General features: G+C 39.6%; 1 protein-coding gene across 1 annotated transcript in view; it reads right to left on the bottom strand.

The window, feature by feature from the left end:
• The window catches only part of USP9X (ubiquitin specific peptidase 9 X-linked), a 141,649-nt gene that overhangs the window by 49,777 nt on the left and 75,689 nt on the right, over positions 1 to 16,183 (bottom strand). Inside the window, exons 19-27 of the mRNA XM_054973413.1 lie at positions 15,377 to 15,617; positions 10,005 to 10,154; positions 9,774 to 9,894; positions 9,190 to 9,320; positions 8,242 to 8,520; positions 5,566 to 5,691; positions 4,808 to 4,933; positions 3,118 to 3,284; positions 1,706 to 1,814 (exon numbers count right to left, since the gene is read on the bottom strand). Coding sequence (XP_054829388.1) covers positions 1,706 to 1,814; positions 3,118 to 3,284; positions 4,808 to 4,933; positions 5,566 to 5,691; positions 8,242 to 8,520; positions 9,190 to 9,320; positions 9,774 to 9,894; positions 10,005 to 10,154; positions 15,377 to 15,617 — 1,450 coding nt within the window. The remainder of the gene's footprint in view (positions 1 to 1,705; positions 1,815 to 3,117; positions 3,285 to 4,807; positions 4,934 to 5,565; positions 5,692 to 8,241; positions 8,521 to 9,189; positions 9,321 to 9,773; positions 9,895 to 10,004; positions 10,155 to 15,376; positions 15,618 to 16,183) is intronic.

Here is a 16,183-nt window from a genome sequence, read left to right as displayed (position 1 = left end):
ATTTCTACAAGAACCCAGAAGCTCTTATATAAATGTGGGATATTTAAAGAGATTAACAAATCTATAGAGATAAGTCAAGATGGGTAGCCATGTTTATCTGTAGCAGTAGAAAAGAACAAAAATCCAGTAGCGCCTATAATACTAACATAATTTGTGGTAGGGTATGAGCTTTCGTGAATCACAGCTAACTTCTTCAGATATTATGAGTCACAGCTTTCATGAGCTCACGAAAGCTCACACCCTACCACAAATTTTGTTAGTCTTATAGGGGCTACTGGACTCTTGCTCTTTTCTATGTATACAGATAAAGGTTGTCAGCTCTAGGCTGAGAAATTCCTGAAGCCTGGAGAAGGTGGGATTTGGGAAGGAGAGGAACCTCAGCAGGGCGTAACGCCATAAAGTTTACCATCCAAAGCAGCCATTTTTTCCAGGGGTAGTGATCTCTGTGGCCTGGAGATCAGCTGTAATTGTAGGAGATCTCTAGCCACAACTTGGAGGTTGGCAACCCTAATACAGGTTCAAGGGCTCCACTGCAAAGCTTAAAGGACGCTTTACCATGCACAATTCAGGGAACAGCACAATGGAAGGGTATCAGTGGTAAAACCCTTAAGTGCAAAAGAGATCCTCTGAATTCAAACATAATCTGTAATCAGATGACAACTGCTTATCTAATATATAAGTAATATATTAGCAAAAGAGGCTGGCAAAAAATTCTGAAGTTTTTGTATACACAGAGGCTGAAATTCTTACTTATTTGTGTAAACTATCCTTCAAGGCTATGCTTACCATATTAACTAAACTCCATCAGTGCAGCTGTATGCAAGTAGCTACCTGATATTTTATAAAGATCCACAATCCTATAGTCAGTCAACAATTAGTGATTTTTAGGAACACATGGCAAATTTAGAAAAGAGTTTCAGTTCCAATGAGTGGAAAAAAATTAATACAGCAACTCAATTAAAGTAAATCCTTTTCAAGGAGATGGATGCACTAAACCCCCTTCACAGATCGTTCACCCAATTAATTTTTCCCATGGAAGCACAGTTAATCAGATATATAAAAAAAATGTTAAGGAGTATGTTCCTTTCAAATATATAGTATACCATCACTTTAAACCACCAACTGAAAAAACTGCCAAAAAAATGTTTGCGAATGAGAAGGGGAAAATTGGGGGAAACAGCTTCCAGCTTTTGGGGAGGGGGACGAGGAACAAGGAGAAATGTCATCCTAGTCTCTCCTCCTCACCGCAACATCCCAAGCTATAGAGCATTTTGTTTACAATAGTCCTGTGATCCAAAGTGGAGTTATTTTCAGGGCACACGAGTTGAAGGGCAAGGTGGAAGAGATCTGAATTTCTTCCACATGGTTTTCTGTAGGATCCAACTTACTGAATTACTGGAAGAATGATCTATGAGTATGGAGAATAAAATAAAGATTCTTGTATCAGAAATTTCGTACACAGCATGAACAGGCCAGTAGCACCTTTAAGACTAACCAATTTTATTGTAGCATATGCTTTTGAGAACCACAGTTTTATTCGTCAGATGTATCTGACAAAGAGAACTGTGGTTCTTAAAAGCTTATGCTACAATAAAGTTGGTTAGTCTTAAAGGCGCTACTTGACTCTTTAGTATTTTGTGATTACAGACTAACACAGCCAACTCTGGATCTATGAGCATAAACAGGCAAATTTTAAACTCCTTACCCCTAGTACAGTAAACAACAGGGTTATAAAGAAAAGAAGTGGTCTCTGTCCCATACAACATCTTGTAGCCATTAAAAAGAACTGCTCCTGTGCCATCTGACGAACAGCTCTGAAAAAATTTAACCATAAACATTTAACATTCTATTAACAGTATGTCAGCAAAATAACTATATACTGTATAAAGAGAAACGTTTAAAAGCAATTATTCAGAAGTCATTACAATGTTCAGTCATCTTGATTTACAGAAATGAAATTGTGAGAAAACCAATACTTCTATTTAAACTGCTTCATTTAACCGGCTTCAGTTTTCAGCAGACAAAAATCCTCAAAAAGGGGTATGTGAAGTATTAAAAAAAGATTTCTAGAAATATTTTTGGCAGGGGAAGCATATAAACATATAAAATATACCGAATATTGATCTGTTTACACATCCAAATAAAATTATCAGAATATGTATATATTATAAGCTTACTTTCTAACCTTAGAGGTTCTAGGCAGAGAACACTGGCTTGGATCCCGTGATCCAACAGCAGCTGGAGTGCAGATTTTGCCACATCACCCTCCCCCTCAGCAATTCCTCTTCTCCCCTATAAAGTTGATTCCTAGGGTCATGGGACACTCATGATCAAAAAGCCACACAGACTGGGAGAATGCAGGGGGCAAGATTGCTCCCCCCCCAACCTTTTTCATCAGCAGAGTTCTGCTAATGGAAGAGGGAAGCAACATATCTATAGAACTAATTTGTATTTCACACTGACACTATCTGAACTGGTGCCATATTGATATTTTTTTAATTGCTAAGAAAAATCTTCCTTACAATGCAGCAAGAATCAATGACTTCAGGAAGTTTAAGTATGCAGTTTTAGTAACACCGAAACTAGAAAGGAGCAAGACTTGTCAAGAGATTATGCCACAATCCGCATTCTCCATTTAAGGCAGTATCACCACAAAGAATATCAATAACCATTTTCTGCTAACTGAAAGCTAGTTAAGTACTGAAGCAACACTCTGGAGATGTCTGTTTAATAATGAACTTTCTTCCCCCAAGTACGAGTAACTGCAGTCATTCTCCACTGAAATTCTTCACTTTCTACCATGATGTGCTGTCTGAGTAGCATGCCAAGTTGGGGTAATGCAACTCATGAACATAAAATTAAGAGTGTTCTCATATGCAGAAAGGCATATCGTCTTGATAACATTTATAGTTGCTACAAAATGTATTTTGGCAGCCACTCGCAACAGGAAACACATGGTAGTAGTCAATACAATCTAGGCTAACAACCACAAAAGAAGTCACAACCCAGGTGTTCTTCCATCTGCTGCCTATATGGGGCATCTACAATCACTTGTGACTAACATGCTCTTTGCTAAGTCAGCAAAGCTAATGAGATACAAGAGTAAAAATTACTTACTTGCTGTGACAGTGCAGTAGTAAGTCGATGATAAATGTTTGCCATGCTTTTTCTTTACTAAGTGCATCCAATGCTGTTGGAATCAAAGCAAAACAAAGAGTCATCGCTTCAAGTGCTTCACAGCAAACTTGTTCATCTTCTGCATCTGGTTCATTGCCTGCATTTGTCTATAAAATCAATCATAAAAAAACAGAATATAAAATGGTTATGAGAACCATAAATGACTGTAAATTCCCTTCAAATACAAGTCAATACCAAGAATACATACTACAGCTGAAAGTTACAGGTTTATCTTTTTAGCTGCAACTGGTTTTAAGAACTGGAAGCAGCTGTAGGATTGTACATACCCACAAATAAATTCCCCCTGCCTAGTACTCCCAGATTTGGCTATAATATGAGGTAATCACCCAAATAGCTTAAAATGATAATTAAATTCTCGTATAACATTGAAACTGGAGGATGGTAGGGGAATTCGTATGCGGAAGGATGTGCACAAACTTGAAATCAAAGTCCAAAATCAATTGTAAGTTTGAACAGGCCTTTACAAGATTTTTAACTTAATGCTCACAACTTGGGCATTCATGAGCTATGATCTCTCCATAACTAGAGTAGTGGCCTAATTAGCAAACCCTTACATTCACATATCAGGAGATGATGTCAGAGCATCAACTATCCGAGACACAAGAACAGCTGATCACAGATTCAGGCATTAGGGTTTTGACAATAACTACAGCTGCTATCATGGCTACACGATAACACAGCTACATAATCAATTTAAGCTTAAACTTAAGCTTAATATACATGAAAACATCACACAGTTCCACCTATCTTTCATAATATTCCACCATAATTATTTATGTAATATATTAGGTAAGGAGTATTAGTAGTTCTGTACAGTTTTGTGGAAGCGGTGGGACATCTTCTGTCACCAGCAAAATTATGATATAAATTCAATCACTTTGTTATATGGTCAACTGAGAATACTGATTGTTTAAACCTACTGTCCAACCTTATAATTGTAAGCAAATGCCACTAACATCCAATCCATAGATCTAAGGTGCATTCAAGGACTGTTCCGTGTTGTTTACGCATCTCTCTATAAAATCATTGTTAAATTCAAGGAAAACTTAGAACTGAGTAATTCACCTTCAGTGGCCAGGAAAGAAGCTTTAATTCTACACTGAGACTGTAAAAGAATCTGAGATTACCACAGACTAAGTTATACTTAAAGGTAAAGGTTGTCCCCTGTGCAAGCACCGAGTCATTACTGACCCGTGGGGGAACGTCGCATCACGACGTTTTCTTGGCAGACTTTTTGTTATGGGGTGGTTTGCCATTGCCTTCCCCAGTCATCTACACTTTACCTCCAGGAAACTAGGTACTCATTTTACCAACCTTGGAAGGAAGGAAGGCTGAGTCAATCTTGAGCCAGCTATTTGAACCCAGCTTCCGCCAGGATTGAACTTAGGTTGTGAGCAGCGCTTGGGCTGCAATACTGCAGCTTACCTATTTGCACCACAGCGCTCCTCAAGTTACACTTAGCAAGTAAAATATACCAAGATTAAGATTCAGCAAGGTATTGAATGAAAACCAAGTTATCTACAATATGTAAAAAGGCCACTTTAAGCATAATTTTCTTAATACTGTTTTCCTGATCAAAATCATTTAAGAAAAAAACGTTGATTTTTACCTTTTCATAAATTTTACTAATATCCTCATTTGAGGAGAAAACCAGCTGTACTGATCCACATCCTGAAGCCCAAACGATTTTTTGTACTGCTCTAATAACACAGATATCAGGGATATACTTTGAAGCCTGAAAACAGAGATATATTGTCATTAACATATCATTACTGCTATGGATAAATATTTAGATTTCTAGCCCACCTTGTGCCAGAGGCTTACGGTAAGGAAAACATTCACATACACAGAGTATGTGTAGTAAAACTAATTGTTTAAAATCCTATCACCTACAGGCTTAACTTTGGCGAACAAAATAATCTCTCTTTTCAATATTTTAATATAACTTTATCAATTGATAATTCTAACAAAGATTTTTTTTCATGTCAAAGTGAGGCTTGTGGCAGATTGCTATGTTTTAATGATGCTGCTACCACAGTAGTTAAAAGAAAACTGAGTGGGAGGGCATCTGTACTATCACCTCAAGGGATATACACTATGCAGCACTTCCTTGACAGAAAGGTTTCATCACACTAAACCTTTAGCTCTAGAAGGTTCTGTATGTTACCTGAGTGTAAGCCTGCAGACACCACAAAAAAGAACTAAGTTTTTTGACAGATTTCTGTCTATGAAGTAAACAAGCAGTTACTACCACACTCCTTCTGCAAAATTATAAAGCAAAATTATAAAGCTCCGCATTGATGAGACTGTGTTTTATTGAACAACGAACTGTTACAAGATCTTAAAAATTGCAAAGACCATACTAACCTCATCAGATATTTGCTGAGCAAGGCGTATTGCTACATTTCTTAGCATGCATTCTGAGGTTGGATTGGGAATATTCTGTAGAGCAGTCTGCAAAACTACTGCCTGATCATGGGTTGCTTGGTTGATCTGTAATCATTTATTATTTCAAAAAGTAAATTTTTTGTTGCTTCCTGGATTTTTTCTTTTTATTTAAACAGTAAATAATGAATGAAATATATAAAAAACAAACTGAACAGAAGAAACAAAGAGAACAAACAATTGTAAAATTTAACATGCTGAGAAATCATTTCCCTTCCCTTTTCTTATATGAAAAGAACTGTCTAAAATTCCTGACAAAGGAATGCCAATAGTTGGAAGAGTCTTGTGGAAAAAATGCCAGAAGACCATGGTGTGTTTGTGTGTGTGTGCGTGCACGCACACGTGTGTAAGTGTAGGGTGGGATTAGGTAAAACCACCCCTACCTTTGAAGCAATAGAAGACTATACCAGTGGAAAGAAAGAGACAGAGACAATTTTACCAGCTTCCTCGCTGGAGTCATCTCTAGGGCTGTGCACGAGCGGGGAGATTCGGTAAACCCGAAGCGGGAAACCGATTCGGAATACCCCCAAATCCGGAGATCGCTTCGGTATGCTCCGTGAAGATTTGGAGCATACTGAAGCGAGGAGGAGAAACTCCCCACCGCCCCTTCCTGGGGCAACCCCTCCACCCCCACCCCCCCTGGGGAGACCCCTCCAACTCCCACCCACTTACCTGGCAGCAGGAGGGTTATCAGCTGGGCAGTGGCGGCGGCAGCACAAGGCTGTGCAGCCTGGAGCCAGCCGGCTCCTCTGCCGCCGCCCCGCCCCACCAGGGTGGTGGGGAAGGCCAGAGCCTCTTCCTCCTGCCCTTCCTGCCCCTCAAATGGCCATGGTGTGCTGGTGCCGCGGCAGCCATTTGAGAGGCAGGAACGGCTTTCTCCGCCGCAGGCTTGGGTGGTGGCGGCGCGGCGGCAGCAGAGGAGCTGGCCTGGAGCTACCACAAGATAGGTGGGGGGGTGGGGGGGCCTCACCGCTGCTTGCAAGCAGCGGCGGGGCCCTTTAAACAAGCCCCAAAGCTGGATATATAAATTGCTGTACATGGCGGAAATGGACAAAATGACAAGGAAACTGAGAGACCTTGATCCAGGACAGTTCAACACGGATTGGGAGAAGCTGAAACAATATTTAGTGAAGAAATGGGAGGTGGGAGAACTGTGGCAGTTTGAAAATTACTGAAATACAATAAAAGTAGAGGGAGGTGACTTTACCGGGGGGTGGAGAGGTAAATGAGAATTTCTAAGCAACTATTTTATTAGACTATTATATATAGCATTAAGTATTATAGGTGTTATTACAAGAACTATAATGATAGAAATTAACTAATTATAAGGATAGAAACTAATTAATTTCATTTCTGGCAATAATTGTATAATGGAGATAATTTTATAATTGCAATGAAGGAATTTAAGTAAGGTGGGAAAATATATATTAATGTATAGATTATGTATTAAATTGATTGAATTGGTTTGGAGGTATATATGGGTCAAATTGGTTGACTATTTTTGGTGGATAGTTGCATAATGAAAGAATAATACAATTATATAATTAAAACAGTATGAAGATGAGATATGTAGAAAAAGAAATATATAGAGTATAAGTTAAATTGGTTGACTTATATTGAATGTACTGTTTATAGAAGTATCTAAAAATATGCTAAATGAGGGATAAATTGTTTGCCCCATATTGAAGATGAGATTATAAAATAGAGTATAGAGTACCAAAATTAGCTAAATGATTATTATCAAAAGAAAATATGCCAAGAATGTATTATTTAGTTATGTATTATTTAGTTGTTAAAGTAAGTAGGAAGACAGAAGGAGCACTGTGTTATATAGATAAGCTTAGAAGAAAGTGAAAGATTATGTTTGACAGATAGAATAAATTTAAAATGAGTAAGGGAAAAGGGACAAGGGGTTGGAAAAGTGTTGGAAGTCAACAAAAGGGGGGGAAAGGGAGGGGGTTAGAATTGGAAAAATTAAAGGAAACTGATTGTAATGTACAATTTAATGATATCTAATCCAATAAAATTATTTTTAAAAAAAATAAAACAAGCCCCAAAGCTTTCCAAAGCATTTCTGAATGCGGGACTACCAAAGCTAACCGAATTGGGTCTGCTTCGGGTATCTTTACCTGAAGCAAAACCCGAATAGCACAGCCCTAGTCATCTCACAGCATTTTGTTTACAAAGCTCCACTGATCCCCAAGCACTGGTTTTTCAGGGGTCTTAGAGGGCTGTGTGTGAAAATAACTGTTTCTGTAAGGACAAGGTGGTTCACAGACAATTTTCAATAGCTTTGATAGTCACCATTAGCTCTTGTCATTTGAAAAACAATCAAACAACAAGGTTTGGTGAACCTGGGAAAAGCCATACAAAGAGCTGCAGTCTTTTAAAGACAAAGTGGAGGACAGAACCTTCAAGACCAGCTAAGGCATATGCATAAATGTATAAAGTGATAGAGAAATGAGTAAGATGACATACATTATGAACAAACAAAATATTCTCTCTGCACACAAGATTGTACTAGGTAGATTCCAGATGTTGACAGCTAACAACTAAAGTAACAAACATGGAATATAAGATTTTATTTTAGAATCTTACCGGTGACATTGGGCTTGTGCCCTCTACAACTGGCTGATAAGCTTCTGCCACAGCTCTAACATGACCATAGCCAATTGCTGTTAGCAACAGTTTAGCTATTTTTAGAGCATTTAGGTAGGCACCCCTTCTTGTTTCCATGTCTGCATTTGGCAGAAAGTTATTTCTAGTTAGCATACTAAGGACAAGAGGCAAGCCACCACTTTTTAAGAAGTTGTACTGGAAATCAGTGGCATCTTCTCCCAGAGGTAAGTTGGCAGGCATTAACAAGGCATAGACTACCTGGGGAAAGAATAAGAAAATGTCTGGTAAGAATAATACTTTTAAATGTTATTTAAGTACATACACTGAAAAGCAAAATACGAGGACAGGTTTTACATGATTTTTTCACTGAATTTTATGCTAAAAATACTTATCCCAAACTATCTTCCCTAGAACACAGTCCTAACTGAAGTGCTCCAAATACTCATAACTATGGCTGCAATGAGATGTCATGAACAAAATTATGAGGATGAATCACACTCTTCTACATGCAATCTTTCCTTCTCTCATACACCCCAGAATGGGAAGTTTTCCATCTAACCACAGCTTGTTACTGTAACAAATTAATAGTTTCTTCCTTACAAACCAATATTCTAAACCTGTATAATCCTGTTTTAGAATGCCCGTTTGATGGTGTAACAAATAAGATTTGTTAAATTGCCAGATTCAGATGACGTGACCAACTGTGGTTCAATAGAAGTCTTATAAGTCTGTGATCTCAGTACAGCATAAGAGCAGAGAGGAGAAGGAAGCATATAGCCTGAGTATTTCAGAATCATGTTAATTACAAATTGTGATTTTATTGGTAACATGAATGCAACCTTTGTAACTCCCAGTTTCAATATAGAGAACAATTACCAAAACATAATTTTTCAAATGTCAAGGTACTGACAAGGAAAAGTTACATACCTCAGTAAGATATAGCACTTGTGAAGCAGAAGGGCCGAAGAAAAGAGAATCAAGGGATGGACTTAGGCTGCTCTCACCAAGTTTTGCATGGTCTAAACAAATAGCTCTTAGTTTCTCTACAGTAGTGTTATCTGTAATAAAAGCACAATTTAAAATAGTTTTGTCCATAAAGAATGCAGTACAGATTTCTAAAAAGTTACATTTTGAAACTGAAATATAATGAACACATATGAAAACAGTAATTTGTTATAAATTCTAGAAAAGCCATTAAGACAAAAATAATTTAATGTTATATTGTCACTCTATTTAATACAGAGAAAGGTGGCTATTCCTCGGTGTACAAAACTATCTTTTTAAAACATTGATTTATTTATCATATAATTAATTCATATCCTACATTTCTCCACAACCGAGATGCAAAACATCTTACATCATTTTCCTCTCCTCCATTTTATCCTCACAACAGCCCTGTGAGGTACGTTAGGCTGAGAATACATGATTGGCCCAAGACCATTTTGCATGTATGAAAATCCCTCTGGTACATTTTATTAACCTCTGCCCAAAAATAAAATAAAGAACCTTACCTGGAGGCATTAATTTCATAAGGATGCGTGCACCATCTCTAAGAGGCGGCATATTTAGACTACTGCCTAGGTCTGCAACTTGCCAAAGAAACGAGATGTATCTAGGATGAAGTGACATGATCTAAAATAAAAAAAAAGCTTGTTATGCAACATCAGTTCATAATATAGGATATGAATAGTTTGAATTCCGAATCAGTACTATCATTTTGAATTTATGCTTTCTCCACTTACTACTCCAGGCAAGCAACTTTCAACTTCTGGATTAGGACCATCACTATAATGATTCCCATGGTTTCCAGGAGAACCAGTAGAAGAGTCAGAAGAACTATCAGGGCTTGAAGGCATATTGGAACTTATCTGGGTAAGCTTGGCTGTAATTAGCTGAAAATAAAATTGTGTAAGATTATAAAATTTTATTATAAATTTTAAAATTAAAAGTTGTCTCAATGTGTTAATCTATTTGGCTTCAACTTTTCACACTAGATGACATAAAAGTCGCATGCAAGCATGTGACAGGAAGTCATACATGAGTCACATAACAGGAAAAGAAGTCAGTCTCTGACCTGTCTATGCTAAAAAGGGAATCCTCTCCACTGCTCAGTGGCCTCAGGGATCTTTACACATGTGCAATAGCAGTAATTTCTTTCAAAAAGCAACCAAACATGGTGGTTCTATAAGAGCTTGCAACCCACCTACTGAAGCTCTGAAAATTATCTCAGCATCCTAGCTTATGTTTTAAAAACAGGGTTGGCACCTGCCTGTAACTACTGTCCATCAAATTCTTCTGTGAGGGCACATACTGGGACTGCACATGCACAGGCCAGCCGCTAGGGAAAGTTTTCCTAGCTTCTTTAGAGCTCCATTAGTGGGCTACTTCTCTCTAAGCCCTTAATTACCTGCTTTCCCACCTAAACAGTCACATGCTTGAGAGAGGAGCAGTCCCTTCCCTAAGTTCTCCTGAGCTACTGCTAACTTCTACCAGATATCTCCCACCAGAGAGTTCACAGCAGGACAGGAGGGAAATAATGTGTAACTGTACGGAAGAACTCGATGAACAATGGTTACAGGCAAATTCATTCTTCTGTGCAGTCCCACATTGGAAGATTACCAAGCTACACACTATGGATGCGGGGTGAATCTCTTCAAACATATGCAACTTTATTGACAATCATGTAATAAAAAACAACAATGTAACACAGGAAACTTTAAACAGCAATAACATGAATGTGGTCTGTACAGAGAACCGATACCCCATGTTATTGAAAAGAAGGTAAAGGTCAAGTCCTCTCAGCTATTTACACTCTCTCTCTCTCTCTCTCTCTCTCTCTCTCTCTCTCTCTCTCTCTCTTTAGGCAAACAGGGAATGTAACACTGCTTTCCCTACTGCAGCCTCATGCCTAGAATTAATATCTTTAGCATAGTGTCAAACAAAGGTATCTGCAGAGGACCACAGAGCTGCTTTGCAAATGCCCTGTAATGACACTCCTTGCAGAAAGACTGAGGCTTGGAATCTTGTTGAGTGGGCCTTCAGTTGGACAGGAGACTGCAGCTTGTCCATATGCTACTTGGATGGTTACAACAATCCATCTGGGCTGGCGCTCATTTGCCCTTGTTTGGACTACCAAAACAAACAGATGTGAATCTGGCCAAAACGAGCTTCTTCTATGTAAATAAAAGGATAATGCCCTTTTAACATCTAGTGTGTGTAATATTCTTTCCCCTTTAGACTGTGGCCTAGGAAAAAATATAAGTAGTGTGATGAATGGAACTGGGATGCTATTTTAGGCAAGAACTCTAGGCTGATGGGAGTACTACCTTTTCTTCATGGAATTTCATATATGGAAGGTCCGCTCTAAGTGCAACTAGCTCACTGACCCTCCTAGCAGATGTGATAGCCAACAAAAAACTCACTTTTAATGAACAGGGAGCTAGGAGTTCAAATCAGTAGGGACTGCCAAATGTAGCTTTAGGGATGATGCAGACAGCTTTCTTAAACTTCACAAAGGTATTCAAAGAGACATTTCTGGGCCGTAAAACCCTTACAGCATCTATTGTCAGGCTAATTTCACTCAACATGGAGCCAAAAGGCATGCCCTCAAGGAGATTACTGGTACATTCTCACCATGCTAAAGATCTGACCACCTTGTGTTGGATGGAGCGGTTTTGGTTTGGGGAATGTAGTGGCAGTCTGAATTTCCTAACAAACCAGTTGTAGAGTGTGCACATATTCAACCTGGCGAAGAGTATCACAGCGGTGGTAGATGCCATCAGACCCAATAATCATTGGACTCATTGTATGGGTTGGAGTCCATGTTTCCTGAAAGAACTAGCCATAGTTGTTATCATGCATGCCCTATGTATGGAAAGAGTGGCTATCTCCATGAGAATATCTAATATCCCTCCAATAAAAATTACTGATTGGGAAGGTATTAATTTGTATTTCTCCATATTTATGACTAAACCCAAATGATTTCAAGTTTTTACTACTAATTCAATATTGGCTGTTAGCTGGTCCCTTGAAGGAGATGGGATAAGCAATCACTGTCTGTGGGTACAGTGTGATCCAGGTCGATGTCTTCTTTGGACTTCTTCCGTTACCAGAGAAAAAGGTGGTGAGTGTATGCTTAACCAACCCTTTCTGGTTCATTAATATCATCCAGTATGGCCAAGCCACTTGTCGCTTCCTCCATTATTTGAGAAAAGAAGATGTTGGCCAGGCTGGTCAGGAAGTTGCATGACCCTGGACACACAGCAGAGTTAGTGTCCCAGCACACATTAGGGAAGCTGAAGTCTTCCATAACTACAAGGTCATGTTTCTTGGATACCCTATTAAGTTGCTCACAGAGGGCTGAATCCACCTCATCTCCTTGGTTAGACAGTCTATAACAGACCCCAACCACAATACTGCTTGTCCTCCCCCACCCCTTATCGTAACCCAGATACTTTCCACTGGATTGTCACTCTTCTCCTCCCGTATTTCTCAAGAATCAAGCCCCTTCCTCCACTTCCTGTATGACCCCTCCTCATCTTTTTGAATAACTCATATCTATCCACTACTGTATTCCAGTTGTGGAAACCATCCCACCAAGTCTCTGTAACGCCTACTAAGTTGTATCTTTCCGCCTGAATTAGATCAAGTTCCTCCTCCTTATTGCCCAAGCTTTGGGCATTGGTATATATGCATCGGAAGCCTTGCAACATTCCCACTCTTTGACCTGGCCTTCCCAGGTAGACCTCTTCTATTGGCTCTCCTTCTTTCCTGAAATTCCTGTGCCAGGTGTCTCCATTCCCCTGCAATGTCAGTTTAAAGCCTTCTCAAGGAACCTCCCCAGGTCCCTTCAAAACACATTCTTCCCTGTTCTTGGAAGATGGCGTCCATAACATTCAAGCAGGCCAATTTCAAGAAAACGCAGGCCATGGTCCCAGAATCCAAATCTTTCCTGCCAGCACCATGAACGCAGCCAGTGGTTCACCTCCATAACCTTCTGTTTCCATTGGATTCCTCTTCCTCTGACCAGAAGGACTGAAGAGATTACCATAAGGAACTTGACAGCCAAAAGCCAGGTTTTTGGTAAAAATGGCTGAACTCAGGTTCAGAATTCTAAGTGTTGTCAGGCTCTGGCCTAGCTAGATATGCCATAGCTGAGCTGATTAGTAACACCTGCAGAGCAGCCTGTTCCCTAATGATTAGTAACACATGCAGAGTTCCCAGTGATTCAACCTTGGGACACTGTTCTCAGAGAGGCTCCATGTTCACTCCCTAGATTTTCACACAGCTGAAATGTTAATTTATAGCTCTGTCCTGATTCGGTCTTGAGTTACCAGATGATGCACTGAGTCCTGAAAAAGATGGTGTCTCAGCTCACCCAGTTCCAGTCCAGGCCATTCTTTTCTTTTCCTTTCTGAGACCATGATATGAGTATGCCAGAGAGAAGCTGAAAGCTCCTTGCTACTCATCACCTCAGCATGTCCCTATGCTGAATCAGTTAGGTATGGGAGAGGGCTCATATTCTGAATGGACGGGCGAGATAAGCAACCAATGGATGCCAAACAGAGATGCTAAGGTAGCCAGCTCTCAAGTGTTTAGACAGGCAGATTTTATGTAGCAACATTAAGGTTTTCTTGTTTTAGGTGTGTTGCCTATGTAAGAGTGCTTTATGCTTTGACAAACACTACTTAAGCTAATAAACTTATTTATTTAAGATGAGTATGGAATTCATGACTTTGGCATAAGTCCACCCCAGAACAAACCCTTAAATCAGAAAATCAAGGCCTTTGGGAAAGGCAGAACTTTTGGTAACGCAAACAAAAAGGGAGCACGTCCCACCTGCCTGATTGCTGGAATGGCTGTGATCAGCACCCAGAATAGAGAGGAGGAGGCGCTTCCCTTCAATTACCACCTCTGCCCCCAATCCTTTCAGTTGTCTCCTTGGGACTTTATAATTAGCCCTTATGCACTTAGTGGTATTCATAGTCATGTGATTTGTTCCCATGTGGACCATCACAAATGGGTTATGGTTTGTTGGTTTAACTAGCTTGGCCATCCAGTCTGTGATGTCCTTGATCTTCACTCCTGGCAAGCAACACACCTTTTGGGCCATGGGGTCAGGCCTGGACACATGACGCTCCATACCCCTCAGCAGAGAGTCACCAATCACGAAGACTTTCTTTTTCCTTCTAATGTATTTGCTTGTAGCTCCATGGCGCCCCTACTTGTTCTCTCTTATCCTTGTTGTTGTACATCTGCCAGTGATTCTGGCACATCAGCAAGGGTCTGGAATCGATTTCTCAGCTCCAGCAGCATTGAGTGCAATCTTGCTCAGGTCCTTCTGACTTGTGCTATTGATTTCTGAGGAGGTTCATTTTAAGGACCTTCTCTCCTAGTGAGGCCTTAAGTTTTAGGGCCCTTTCATTTCTGGCCTTGAGGGTAAACTGCTGATATTGTAGGCCAAAATGCTGTGGCCTTCTGCCAGACACAGGAGACATAGATCATGACCATCAGCGTAGGTAATTTTCTCCCTACAAAAGAAGCATTTTTTAAATAATGCCTCTTCAGACATTATAAGGCAGAAGATGAATAGAACTCATGATCCGTTGAGATAGAAGCACAGTTGAAGTCCAAATTGAGGTCAAATAAGCCAAAAATCATTCTGTGATAGATCGTAAACTAGAGAGAGGTCAAGGAGTGAAAATCCAAATCAAGCCAATAATCAGTTAAGAAACAAGTCGATGAGGAGAAAGAAAGTGCAGAGGTCACGGAGGAAGTTCTTTTCTTCGTGGTGGTTAAAAGAGAAGTGAGGGAATGGGCAGCTCCTCTCCCAAGCACATGGATCTTTTAGGCAGGAAAGTGGAACACTAAGGGCTTGGGGATAAGCACCCCCCGCAATGGAGCTCTAAAGAAGTGAGAAAAACTTTTCAAAGCAGCTGGCCTGCATATGTACACTGCTAATGTGGGACTGCACAGAAGAACCAAGATGAACCATAAATACTGCAGACCTATCCACCATACATGCCACTATTGCAAATTATACTTATTTCACTTTCAACATGGAACCTACAAAATGGGACATTTTTATCAATACCTAATATTGAATAATACTTACTGTTTTATCTTTGAGATTTAACTGTCCAATTAATTTCCTGTCATCTGCTGGATCTACTAGTTCACCTCCAATAAATAATTCTACTTTGGTATGGGCACTGTTGGCTTTAATGCGGTTCAAAATGCAACGTCTAACTGAACCAATTGTGTCATTTGTATGAGACCAAACATCCAGATCTTCCACTTGCCGACCTTGGTTTGGAAAACGCACTACTAGAGAAATGTGTTTTCCGCGAAAAGCTCTGGGAATACAGAAAAGAATATACTGATTAAAATCTGGGTAATGTTAAATTTGAGGATTTTTAAATGATCACAATGGTCCCTACAAGAAGAGGATTAAGTGTTTGTAAAATAAGACCATTCAATCAAATATTAACTATTCAGAACTAGCAATTTCACACTGATCTGCACTTTCAGTCTAAGCAACAAATACATAACATTGGGGTACTAATCACGGAACTTGGCTCTAAGGCTCAAGGTCATCACTGTAGGGAGGAACTACTGGGAAGGAAAGTCTCAAATAGGTATATTAACCAGCACCAAAACTGATTTCATAAATTAGAATTGTCAACATTTGTACTTAACACTTTAAAAATTAATAAATTCTGAGTACCTAGAATTCCACTGTCCATAGAAAACTGGAATTTCCCAATACAAACAAGGTAGCCTGCTATACAAGCAAGGTAGCCTCAGTCCCCTAATCCCTTCTCCAGTTCATATGCAAGTGGCAGCCTGAAGAGCTGAGCAGATATGTCAAGTGCACAGCAACAGCAACAACAACTAGGCAGCAAGGCAATTACCACTTCCT

This window comes from Eublepharis macularius, chromosome 3 (genome assembly GCF_028583425.1).
Source record: "Eublepharis macularius isolate TG4126 chromosome 3, MPM_Emac_v1.0, whole genome shotgun sequence".
NCBI classification, from domain to species: Eukaryota; Metazoa; Chordata; class Lepidosauria; order Squamata; family Eublepharidae; genus Eublepharis; species Eublepharis macularius.
This window is presented reverse-complemented; position numbering and strand designations above follow the sequence as displayed.